We start from the raw sequence: 12809 nt of genomic DNA, 5'->3' as shown, positions 1-12809 counted from the left end.
GATAGACATGTTGGAAAAATTCCTATTGCATCAGATCCAAGCAGAGTTAAGACATGTGGGAATGCTGGCAATAACAGTAGCCTTATAGAATTTCTCTAATGATCTGTAAAATAGTTTTTATAAAACAATAATATTTGGCCAACCATCCAATTGAGGGTTCTCCTCTCTAGGATGGATGCTGAACCATGTGCTAAGCCCTCAATAATAAGACCGAGCCAGGCACCGTTTTGGATTGGAAAAGGAGGCAGGAATGTGTTTAACTTTTCTCTCTTAGGTTTTCACTCCATCTCAAAGACAGTTTTTTTTAAAAAAATATTTATTTATTTATGGCTGTGTTGGGTCTTCGTTTCTGTGCGAGGGCTTGCTCTAGTTGCGGCAAGCGGGGGCCACTCTTCATCGCGGTGCGCGGGCCTCTCACTGTCGCGGCCTCTCTTGTTGCGGAGCACAGGCTCCAGACGCGCAGCCTCAGTAGTTGTGGCTCACGGGCTTAGTTGCTCCACGGCATGTGGGATCTTCCCAGACCAGGGCTCGAACCCGTGTCCCCTGCATTGGCAGGCAGATTCTCAACCACTGCGCCACCAGGGAAGCCCGCACAGACAATTTTTTAATTGTTATTTTTATTATCCATATTTCTTCTCTTCTGAATCAGTTTATGTTGTTGAGACCACCATTAAGCTCTGTTTTCCTAAACCATATTGTTTGCACCATTCTTTTTTAAAGTTTGGCTTGCAATATGTTAACATGAAGCAGGGGCCTGTTTTCCTTAAATACATTTTGATTTTTCTAATTTTCTTTGAAAGGTTTCTAGTTCACATTTTTATCACTTTCTAACCCTCCCAGTTATAAGATTTCTGTCTGAAAATGGGAGAAGGAAAAACCAAAGGGGGGTGCTGGGAAACTTAGAAGTTTTGTGATCTATTATAAGTAAACAAGTAACCAGATGTCCTATCTAAAAACAGAAATGAACTAATATTTAATTATTGTAGTACTGTCCAGAGCCATAGAAGTTGCAAATTTGTGGACAAAATAGATGACTGTTATTTTGGAGGGCTAGGGTGTGGAGGGACACAGCACAAAAATAGAGGCAGCAAACACTGGATACCTCCTGATGGAACACGAAACAAGCTGAACCTGAGTCTAATCAAGTTCCTAGATGTAACTACAAATTTACAGATTTGTAGGACATACAAGGATAGAACAATATATTTTTAAAAAATGATACCATGAGGATATAATCAATAAAATCTAAATCATGGGAAACTCATTAGGACAAATGACCTACAAATGAATTGCAAGAAAATGAAAACAAAAAACAATGAAGTTGGAAGGGGAAACTGTAGGTAATTGCATTTGGCTGGCTAATCAACTACTTAAATATTCAGACAAACTGTTAAAAAATATGAAGTTTGGGCTTCCCTGGTGGCGCAGTGGTTGAGAATCTGCCTGCCAATGCAGAGGACACGGGTTCGAGCCCTGGTCTGGGAGGATCCCACATGCCGCGGAGCAACTAGGCCCGTGAGCCACAACTACTGAGCCTGCGTGTCTGGAGCCTGTGCTCCGCAACAAGAGAGGCCGCGATAGTGAGAGGCCCGCGCACCGCGATGAAGAGTGGCCCCCGCTTGCTGCAACTAGAGAAAGCCCTCGCACAGAAACGAAGACCCAACACAGCCAAAAATAAATAAATAAAAATTAAAAAAAAAAAATGAAGTTTGTAAGACAATCGGAAATTTGAATACTGATTGATACTCAATGATTGATTATAAAGAAAGTTTTTTTTAATGTAGAATATGGAAAAATGTATTATGTTTTTTTTAAAGAGCCTTTATCTTTTAGAGAAGCGTACTGAAATATTTACAGATAAACTGCTATGGTATCTGGGATTTTCCAAATAAAAGAGAAGGGTGAAGTGGATGGGAGTAGAAAGGAAACAAAATAGGCAGTGTGTTGGTATTCATTGAAGTTGGTGATGGGGACATGGGAGCTCATTATACTATTGTTTTTACTTTTTATGTGTTTGAAATTTTCCATGAGAAAATGTTTTTTAAAAATGTTTGGCTATTCAAGAAGAAAACAAGACTAGATTTCTCCATGTATTTTCCATCTTTCCAAATTCAATCCCATTGAAATCTTTGAGTCTGAATTTGAATTAAAATACTTTAAAATGCAGCATGAGAGTTTTGTTCTGTGGCAGTTTCATTCCAAATGCTTGCTGTGAGAGTTATCTTGATTAACACAGCTCATTAAAGGATAAAATAACACACAAGATACATAGAGAGGTAGCCCACAAATAAATGAGCCCCCGTATGCTCTGAACCATCATCTACTCTGTCACCTAAACCAGAAACCTGAGAGTCATTCCTTTCCCTCTTCCCTCATCCAAACTCTGCTAATTTTACCTCCTTTATGTCAAAAATCCATCTTATATTCTCCATCCTAAGTGCAGCTCCCTTAGATCAGACCCACATCATCATCAGTTTGATTACTGTGATAGTCTAGCTTTTGGCCTCCCTTGCTCCTTCAGTTCATTGCCACACCACTACCACAAAGGAATCTTAAAAGCTCAAATCTGATCTTGTTATTACTCTTCTGCTTAAAACCTTTCAGTGACTCTTCAAGGACCAGATATAAAAATCAGCATTACATGTAAACTTTCCATCTCTATGACCGAGGCACTGTCTATCTTTCCAGGTTTATTATCCTAGGATCCTGGTTCCACTTTGCTACTGTAGGCGGGGAAGCTATGTATTTTTCTTTCTACCCGTCTAGGTGCTTGGCTGGGGCTCTGTAACAAAAGATAGATAACAAGAGAAAAGCATACAGATTTATTTAATGTAAGTTTTATGTGGCAGGAGAGCCTTGATAAGGAAATTAAGACTTGAAGAAGTGGTTAAAACTGAGTGTTGCTGTGATTTGATGAAGAGTGGAAAGTTGTGGGAGAATGTGATGGGACAAAAGGATATGAGCTAAGGGTAGTCAACTGAGAAAACTTAGTAAAGCCTGGTCCTCCCTCTATCTTTGGAGGTAAGAATGCTCTGGGTATAGGGAGGGTACCTCTCACATGAGGGTCTTATGACCTGCTTCAGGGGAGACGGGGGAGGTCAGAGAATCCTTCTTGCACCTGTCGTTTCTCAAGTTCCTTCAAATATTCAATATGCCAAGGTGCCATATTTTGGGGTAGTGTGTCTTGAATCCTATCATTACACTATGGGGTTCCTAGTGTACCTCAATACACCACTGTGTTTTGTGCTTGCATATATAGGGACGTGCTATTTCACCCGCAACATACCTGGCTATTCACATTAAGCCTTTCTTTGACTGATTCAAACTGAGTTAATAATTATTTTCTTTCTTTCACCACCAATTCTGGTAGCTACTTCTAGGTACTAAGTAGTAACAACACTTAGTTCATTGCATTTTAATAATTTATTGATATAGAGGAGGAAAAAATAATTTTCCCTCCCACTTTTCTGTTCTAGCTGGGACCCCTGTATCAAAAGACAGATTAATGAGAAAAACAGAGGTTTATTAACGTGTATACCTCATGTATACATGTGACATACCCAGGGAAAAATGAGTAACTCAAAGCAGTGGCTTACAACTCCTGTTTATATACCATCTTCAGCCAAAGACAAAAGAAAGGACCATGTCCAGGAGCTCATTTATGGAGAGATGACAGGGAAAAGCATGGTAAACAAGAGTAAGTTATCGCAGATTTAAGTTGGTGCATTCTCCGTTGATAAGGGTCTAAAGTTGTCTTCTGGGATTGGTTTTTGTACTTTCTGGTAGACAGGGAAGGAGGGACACCTTTGAAAACGTATGTCCTGCTTTTAGGTGAATAGGAGAAGGGCTGTGAGCTTTCCTTGTATCTCCTTATTCTCAGTTGCCTTCAGCTCAGAAGAATCCTTATGCCAAAGTGGTATATTTTGGGGTGGCATATTCTGCTACCCTTCATTTACATATTATTTTCCTTTACCAGAATGTAAGATTTTAGAGCAGAGTGTCTTATTCATTCTGTATCCCCTGGAGCCTAGCAGAATGATTGGCACAAAGCTCTCAACCAATATCTGTTGAGTGGAGAGTGAATGGAGATTAAAGTAGAACTGGAAAAGGCAGAGGAGAGACAGGGAGCAAGGAGAGTTTATTGCAAAACTTAGGGGCCCCTGTATTTCCACATTATTTCAGTTCACATTTTAAATTTTAACATTTTGCAGAGCTGGAAAATCTTATAAAAACATGTATTGCTGGCCTGAGACCAAACAGCCTGTAAGCCATAATAGGAGCAGTTTAATAGGGGAAGCGACTAGTTGCTTAATGAGACTTATAATGGGAACCTATTTGACCACAATGAAAAGGAAACCTGTTTAGCAGAAGGGCCGCTAGTTAGATGCTTATAATTTCCTTTGAGCCAAGGCTCAGGGTATTTTCCTTGCTGTTGTCTCACAGCAATTAGGCAATTCTTTTAATAGGCCTGCGTCCAGGTTTATCATCTGCGAAACAGGTTGTGTTTTGAAATTTAATAAAATAAAGCTTGTGCTTTGATCCTTTTGTTTGAAACGCATTCTAAAAATGCGGCTGTTACCAGCCTTGAACAGTTACATTGGCAATAGCAGCCCCTGGTGGCACAGGGATGATTTTCTTTTATTGGTCACCTTGGTGTTTTGGAACTTGTAGGCTCAGGCAGGCCCTGTGTTAAAAAACCAAATTCAACTGAGTAAATTTTAAAGATTTTACTGGCTTTATTCAGTGATTCATGAATCAGGCAACATCCAATCTAGCAAGTAGAAAGTAGCTCCAAGGAGCTGTACAAAATGAAAGACTTTTATAGACAGAAGGGAGCGGGAACATGGAAGTTACACTAGACAAAAAAGAAGGTTGGTTATTACAAGGTCACCTTTGTTTAGGGGATGGCAGGGATCTATCAGTTTACCTAACTGGTGTTGATTAGGAGATTCCCAATTGGTAATTAAGTCTCAGTTTGGTGATGTGGAGCTTAGCATAAGTGACTCCATTTTGGGCCTCCTTTCTTATTTTTAACAAGTGATATGTCCAGGTATAACATACATTGGAATAAAAGTTGAATAATGATAGTGATATGCAGAATTTCCCCCTGCTTCTAATAAAAGAGCAATCTATTTATTGTAAGGATTAATTAGAACTGGGAGTACTAAGAGAGAGTTCTTAGAACCAGTGGAAAACTAGCAGGCTTACAGAAACTTCAGAGGGGTAAATTAACCCCTAAATATTGTAGACTACATTTGGTGTGTATTTGCATTTTGGGGAGAAAATATCTGAGGCTTCTATAAGATTCTGAAAGCATCTAATTTTATCAAAATGGTTATGAAACACTATGTAAGGTGTGTGGCTTTTCTCAGTAATGTAGAACACATGTTCTTTAAAGCTTTTCATTAAAAGAATTCTGATTTTAGGACGCACATCTTTTTTTAAAACTGAAATATAGTTGATTTACAGTATTGTGTTAGTTTCAGGTATATAACAAAGTGATTCAGATATATATGTATTTTTTTCCAGATTATTTTCCATTATAGGTTATTATGAGATATTGAATATGGTTCCCTGTGCTATACAGTAAATTCTTGTTGCTTATCTATTTTATGTATAGTAGTTTGTACCTGTTAATCCCATATTCCTAATTTATCTCTCCCTTCCTTTCCTCTTTGGTAATCATAAGTTTGTTTTCTATGTCTGTGGGTCTGTTTTTGTTTTGTATATAAGTTCATTTGTATCATTTTTTTTTTTAGATTCACATATAAGCAATACCATATGATATTTGTCTTTCTCTGTCTGGCTTACTTTACTTAGTATGATATTCTCTAGGTCCATCCGTGTTGCTGTAAATGGCAATATTTCATTTTTTATGGCTGAGTAATATTCCATTATTCCAATATTCCAGTAATATTCCAATATGTGTGTCCGTATACATATATATGTACATATATATACCACATCTTCTTAAACCAATTGTCTGTTGATGGGCACTTTATTTATTTATTTTTATTGGCTGCGCAGTGCGGCTTATGGGATCTCACTCAGTTCCCCCACCAGGGATTGAACCCGGGCCACGTCAGTGAAAGCCCAGAATCCTAACCACTAGGCCACCAGGCAACTCCTGATGGGCACTTTATCTTTTCATTAAATAACTTTTTATTACAACAATATTACATGTACACTGTAGACATTTAGAAAAATCAGGTAAGCAGAAAGAAGCAAATAAAAGCCATCTGCTCAGAGATATACTTCATAACCATGTTGGTAAATAACTTTCCAGACTTTTTCTAGTCAGGTTGATAGATTCAACTATATAAACCTAAGGAACATATTGCAATGTAAGTGACAAACATTAGTATTACTAATGTATAAAGAGCTGTTAGAAATCACTGACGTGACAAACCTCTATAGAAGGTGGACAAGGAAATGGGAAGAAATACAAGCAGTCAATAACTATATATAAAAAAGTCCTCACGTAAAGGTGGTTGTTTAAAACAAGACAGCAGGCCCCAAATGGAGTCACTTATGCTAAACCAGCCCCACATCACCAAACCGAGAATTACAGTTTCACCTTTCCCAGAAATGGAATCTTAAACCAGCCAATCAGGAACCGCCTATTCAGCACTAGTTAGGTAATCTGCCTGATAGATCCCCGACGTCCCCTAAAGGAAGGTGACCTTGTAATAACCAACCTGCTTTTTTGTTTTGAGGTACAACTTCCTTATTCTCACTCCCTTCTGCCTATAAAAGTCTTTCATTTTGTACAGCTCCTTGGAGCACCTTTCTAGCTGAGATTGGATGCTTCCCTATTCATGAATTGTTGAATAAAGCCAATAAGACCTTTAAAATTTACAGAGTTGGGGCTTCCCTGGTGGCGCAGTGGTTGAGAATCTGCCTGCCAATGCGGGGGACACGGGTTCGAGCCCTGGTCTGGGAAGATCCCACATGCCGCGGAGCAACTGGGCCCGTGAGCCGCAACTACTGAGCCTGCGCGTCTGGAGCCTGCGCTCCGCAACAAGAGAGGCCGCGATAGTGAGAGGCCCGTGCACCGCGATGAAGAGTGGCCCCCACTTGCCGCAACTGGAGAAAGCCCTCGCACAGAAACGAAGACCCAACACAGCCATAAATAAATAAATAAAAATTTAAAAAAAAAAAATTTACAGAGTTGAATTTTGTGTTTTTAACAGTTCAAAAGGTACAAACTTCCATTTTTAAAATACATAAGTCCTGGGGATGTAATGTACAGCATGTTAATTATAGTTAATAATAGTGCATTGTCTTTTTTTTTTTGGCCGAGCTGTGTGGCTTGTGGGATCTTAGTTCCCCAAACAGGGATTGAACCCAGGCCCTCGCAGTGAAAGCGAGGAGTCCTAACCACTGGACGGCCAGGGAATTCCTGAAAGTTGCTAAGAGAGTTAATCATAAAAGCTCTCATCACGGGCTTCCCAGGTGGCGCAGTGTTTGAGAATTCCCCTGCCAACGCAGGGGACACGGGTTCGAGCCCTGGTCTGGGAAGATCCCACATGCCGCAGAGCGACTAGGCCCGTGAGCCACAATTGCTGAGCCTGCGCGTCTGGAGCCTGTGCTCCGCAACAAGAGAGGCCACGACAGTGAGAGGCCCGCGCACCGCGATGAAGAGTGGCCCCCGCTTGCCGCAAATGGAGAAAGCCCTGGCACAGAAACGAAGACCCAACACAGCCATAAATATAAAAATAAATAAATAAATTAAAAAAAAAAAGCTCTCATCACAAGGAAAAAAAAATGTAGCTGTGTGGTGATGGATGTTAACTAGACTTATTGCAGCGATCATTTTGCAATATATACAAATATGGAATCATTATGCTGTACACTTGAAGCTAACATAATTTATATTGTCAATTATATAAATTTAAAAAATTCACTCTCAAAATTTAAGAAATACATATTAAAACAATAAGATAGTACTTCTCATGTATCAGATAGCAAAGATTCTAAAGAATAATACCAGTCAGTGTTAGCAAGATTTCATGGAAATAAATGGGTACAGCCTTTCTGGTGGGTAATTTGGAAGTCATGTGCTTCATAGTGCTTTCTATCCACTCACCGCCCTTATATTACTTTTTCCCTTACATGGACCATTCTCTGCAACTCCTGCAGGCACACTTAACAGGATGTATAGTTTATCTCTAGGTTTGTTTTTCTTGGAGTTCTGAAAGCATTTCTGAATTTGCTTTTTAGAAAATTAATTCCTTTAGGGAAAGAAATATCTTATATCTTTTCTAGTATAAAGAATACCTCCTGACTTCAGGCAAATACTGGATAAATATTAGTTAAAGTAGTCTAGATCATTGATTCTCAGTAGGGTGGCACTACTTCGAAAGGGGTATTTCAGTTGTCACAATAATGGAGGGGGAGGAATGGCCCAGGCTGGACAGGCACCAAGGATACAAGACATCTTGCCATGCAGGGGACATTAGTGTAGGTGAAAAACCTACCTGTTTATTATTTTCTGAGCCTGAAATGTAACATTTATACATTGAAATGCATATATTATAACTTTCTTTCCTTTTACTTTTATCCTAAATTACAGTTAGGTCATTATATTGATTTTTAAATTGAGATATAATTCACATACTGTGAAGTTCATTTTCTTTTGAAGTGTACAATTCAGTGGGTTTAGTATATTCACAAAGTTGTACAATCATAGCCACTGTCTAATTCTAGAACACTTTCATCATCCCCAAAAGAAACCCATTAACAGTCATTCTCCATTCCCCACTCCTCCAGTTGCTGGCAACCATTAATCTACTTTCTGTGTCTATAGCTTTGCCTGTTCTGCACATTTCATATCAATGGGATCATACAATATCTGGCCCTTTATGTTTGTCTTCTTAAACTTAGCATGTTTTTAAGGCTCATCCATGTTGCAGCATGTATCAGTAACTCATTCCTTTTTATTGGTGAATAATATATTGATTTTTGGAAATTATATGGGTAAGAAGTTATATTATCTATGCACTTTATTTCAGGATGGTAAAGAAAGTGTTAACAAAATATTTGTTATAGAAAGGAACATTGGATCAGAGCCACTAATCTAGCTGGAAAGACAAGACACATGTATGTAAAAAGGCAATTAACAACCCAAGAAAACATACTACCAGGGTATAGTTAAATTTTTCGTGGACAAAGGTGCACAGGTAAGGATTAGGCAGAGATCAGATTTGAGTGATAGATCCTTTTCAGTTAATGGATTGGCAAAGCTTGCAGTGAGATACAGCCATCCGAAAGTTAAACTGCCACCCGCATAGGATGCTACTCCATCTAAAGTAATCTCCATTGAGCAATTTTTTCTTCGACAAGCCCCTGGAGTGATGAAGGAAATCAGCGGAAGCAAAGTGAGCGGTCTGGAACTTAATGGATTGATAGCTCCGCGGTGGCAAACCTAAGGGTTCGGTTTTGCTGAGCTGGGAGGGGCCAACACCGACCCCTGCTGGAACTCCGCCGCCGCTTTCCTCTCGCGCCTTTGTCCAGCTGTTTAGGCCCATATCGGCTGCCGTGGCACGGTCACGCTCAACTGTTGGGGGGCGGGGCCTTCGCCAACTATGGCGGGCGAGCTTGAGGGATCTAAGCCGCTGAGCGGGTTGCTGAGCGGCCTGGCTCAGGACGCTTTCCATGGGCACCCGGGCATCACGGAGGAGCTGCTGCGGAGCCAGCTCTATCCGGAGGTGCCACCTGAGGAGTTCCGCCCCTTTATGGCGAAGATGAAGGGGATTCTTAAGGTACCGGTACTCCATGCAGCCTCCGCCGCGGAGCCGAATCTCTTCCCCGCCGCCCTCCGACTCGTCCCCCCAGAAGCTGAAAGGCTTCCCTCCTCAGACCTCCACTCCAGGGGCTCCACATTACGCTCCTTCAGATCCCCTGCACTCGCTCTGTCCCTTTTCTCACTTTCTTAGGGCTCCCCGCAGCAGTGCTGACCGACACCCACCGGAGAAAACTCTTGGGTTTTGCCTCCAGACACTTCTCTCTTGTGTAGGTCACGGTTTCTAGTTGCCTCGGCGGATCTGTGCGCTCCATACTTTTTAAAATTAAGAGCGATCAAGCTATCAGCTTTCCCTGGCCGTGGAAGTGTTCAAGAATGTTAAAGTGATCATGTGTATGTCGGGATAAGGGGTGGGTTAGCCGGAGTGAACCCCTGTCAAGCAGTCCACTGTATGGTTAAGAGAGCACGTTCATCAGCTGGAAGTCAAAGCGTAGCTCAGCCTGTCCAATAGAAATGTAATGAGAGCCAAACATGTAATTTTACAATTTCTAGTAGCCACATTAAAAAAGTAAAAAGAAAAAAGTGAAATTAATTTTAACATTTTGTTTAACCTAGTATATCCAAAGTATTATCTCTTCACATGTAATCAACATACAAAATATTAATGAGATGTTTTATATTATTTTTTTCACTAAGTCTTTGAAACCTGGTGAGTATTTTACACTTAAAGCACATGTCAGTTTGGACTAGTCACATTCCAAGTGCTCAACAGTCACTTGTGGCTAATGGCTACCATATTGGACAACACTGGTTTAGACTAAGAACTAGTGATAGGACTGAATCTAGTAATTAAGTGTACTCTAGAGATAATCTGTAAAAATTATTTTTGTGGGCCTCCTATGTGTTAGGAACTCTGTTAGACATGTTATATTTTATTTAATTTGTTTCTTGCAAAAACCTTAGGTGGTGTACACCCATTTTAAAGATTAGGAAACAGGCTCAAGGAGTCTAAGCATTTAGCCTAAACGTTCCACTTTGATTAAAGTCAGTGTTGAAATTTCATCTGTTATCCTTTTGCAGTTACTGTGTTTCAAAACTGCTTATTATACCTTAAAAAGGCAGTTATGTTTTTTTTTTAAAGATTTTTTTGTTGTTATGGACCATTTTTAAAGTCTTTATTGAATTTGTTACTATATATATATATTTACATCTTTATTGGAGTATAATTGCTTTACAATGCTGTGTTAGCTTCTGCTGTATAACAAAGTGAATCAGCTATATGTATACATATACCCCCATATCCCCTCCCTCTTGAACCTCCCTCCCACCCTCCCTATTCCACCCCTCTAGGTGGTCACAAAGCACCAAGCTGATCTCCCTGTGCTATGCGGCTGCTTCCCACTAGCTATTTTACATTTGGTAGTGTATATATGTCCATGCCACTCTCTCACTTCGTCCCAGCTTCCTCTTCCCCCCAGCCCCGCCACCCCCTAGTCCTCAAGTCCATTCTCTACATCTGCGTCTTTATTCCTGTCCTGCCCCTAGGTTCATCAGAACCATTTTTTTTAAGATTCCATATATATGTGTTAGCATACAGTATTTGTTTTTCTCTTTCTGACTTGCTTCACTCTGTATGACAGACTCTAGGTCCATCCACCTCACTACAAATAACTCATTTCTTTTTTATGGCTGAGTAATATTCCATTGTATATATGTGCCACATCTACTTTATCCATTCATCCATCAGTGGACACTTAGGTTGCTTCCATGTCCTGGCTATTGTAAATAGTGCTGCAGTGAACATTGTAGTACATGTCTCTTTTTGAATTATGGTTATGAATTTGTTACAATATTGCTTCTGTTTTATGTTTCGGTTTTTTGGCCACGAGGCATGTGGGATCTTAGCTCCCCAACCAGGGATTGAACCCTCACCCCCTGCATTAGAAGGTGAAGTCTTAACCACTGGACCACCAGGGAAGTCCCCTATGTTTCTTTTTTTAAAACTGCTTTTGCTTAGAGGATTTGAATCTGGAAAAAAAAAGCAAAGCAATTATTTCACAGAAAGTAAATGGATTGTCTCATAGAAATGTAAGGAGTAATATCTCATATGTGATTCTAGACATTCTAAGTAATTTTAGTTGATATCATAAATCACTAGTGAATACCTTGTATTTCTATCAAATATTACTCTTTGAGTGGTCAGAAAAGGTTTCCTAGAGAATTTGACATCTTACCTGAGTTTCTGAAGTGTTTGCTAGGCCTACAGGGGATGAGGATAAGGGACTGCAGGCCAAAAAGTAAGAACAGCACTTGCGTAGGCAATGTCTTAGGATTTCTAAATATTGGGGGCTACTTCTCTCTAGGTGGCCCGTATTTTGATTCTTTTGTTTTGTTATGAGATAAAAATTGCAGTATACTGCGAGAAAAGATTGTCTAGAAACTCTCTCTCTTATTTTCTTTAAAATACATTGCTAAATAATATCTAGGTCTTGCTCTCACTATTTTTAGTCCTCTGCCTGAAGCTAGAATACTTAAGTTTTCTGAGTGGTTTTTGAGTAGCATGGTTCTTTTGATATTGGGAGTAGAATAGAAGATTTGCCTGTGCCTGGCAGCACAGCCTCTGCACAGCTGATTGGTCTGAGGTACCAAGGGAAATAGCCTTCGATTGTTTGACTTAGGGCTGAAACTATGGGCTCAAGATAACATCTAGTTCCAATCTTTATTTACTTTACAAGCAACACTGAGGGATAAAACATCTCTCTAATTCTTATGGAAACATAAAAAGCAAACATGATTTTTAAACAAAAAGGCTTTGAGCAGAGATGGAATGTCTAGCTGCAATAAAAGAGAACATACACAAATAAACATGATGCAAGGATGCTGTAGTATTTGGAAGTAGAGGTCTGAGTAGACTACTGTGGACAGAAAAACGATATTAGTTCCTTCTGGCAGATTTCTTGGAGATGCCGTTTTTGTTGTTTTTTTTTTTTCCCCAAATAATTAATTATTTATTTAAGACTGCGTTGGGTCTTCGTTGCTGCGCGCAGGCTTTCTCTAGTTGCGG

General features: G+C 39.8%; 1 protein-coding gene across 1 annotated transcript in view; it reads left to right on the top strand.

Annotated features, from left to right (window-relative positions):
* Window positions 1-9571: 9571 nt before the first annotated feature.
* The window catches only part of COMMD1 (copper metabolism domain containing 1), a 144666-nt gene continuing 141428 nt past the window's right edge, over window positions 9572-12809 (top strand). Inside the window, exon 1 of the mRNA XM_036872743.1 lies at window positions 9572-9764. Coding sequence (XP_036728638.1) covers window positions 9588-9764 — 177 coding nt within the window. The 5' untranslated portion in view covers window positions 9572-9587. The remainder of the gene's footprint in view (window positions 9765-12809) is intronic.

Source organism: Balaenoptera musculus, chromosome 13 (assembly GCF_009873245.2).
Source record: "Balaenoptera musculus isolate JJ_BM4_2016_0621 chromosome 13, mBalMus1.pri.v3, whole genome shotgun sequence".
NCBI classification, from domain to species: domain Eukaryota; kingdom Metazoa; phylum Chordata; class Mammalia; order Artiodactyla; family Balaenopteridae; genus Balaenoptera; species Balaenoptera musculus.
Note: the sequence above shows the minus strand (reverse complement) of the source record. Positions and strands in the feature narration are given on the sequence as shown.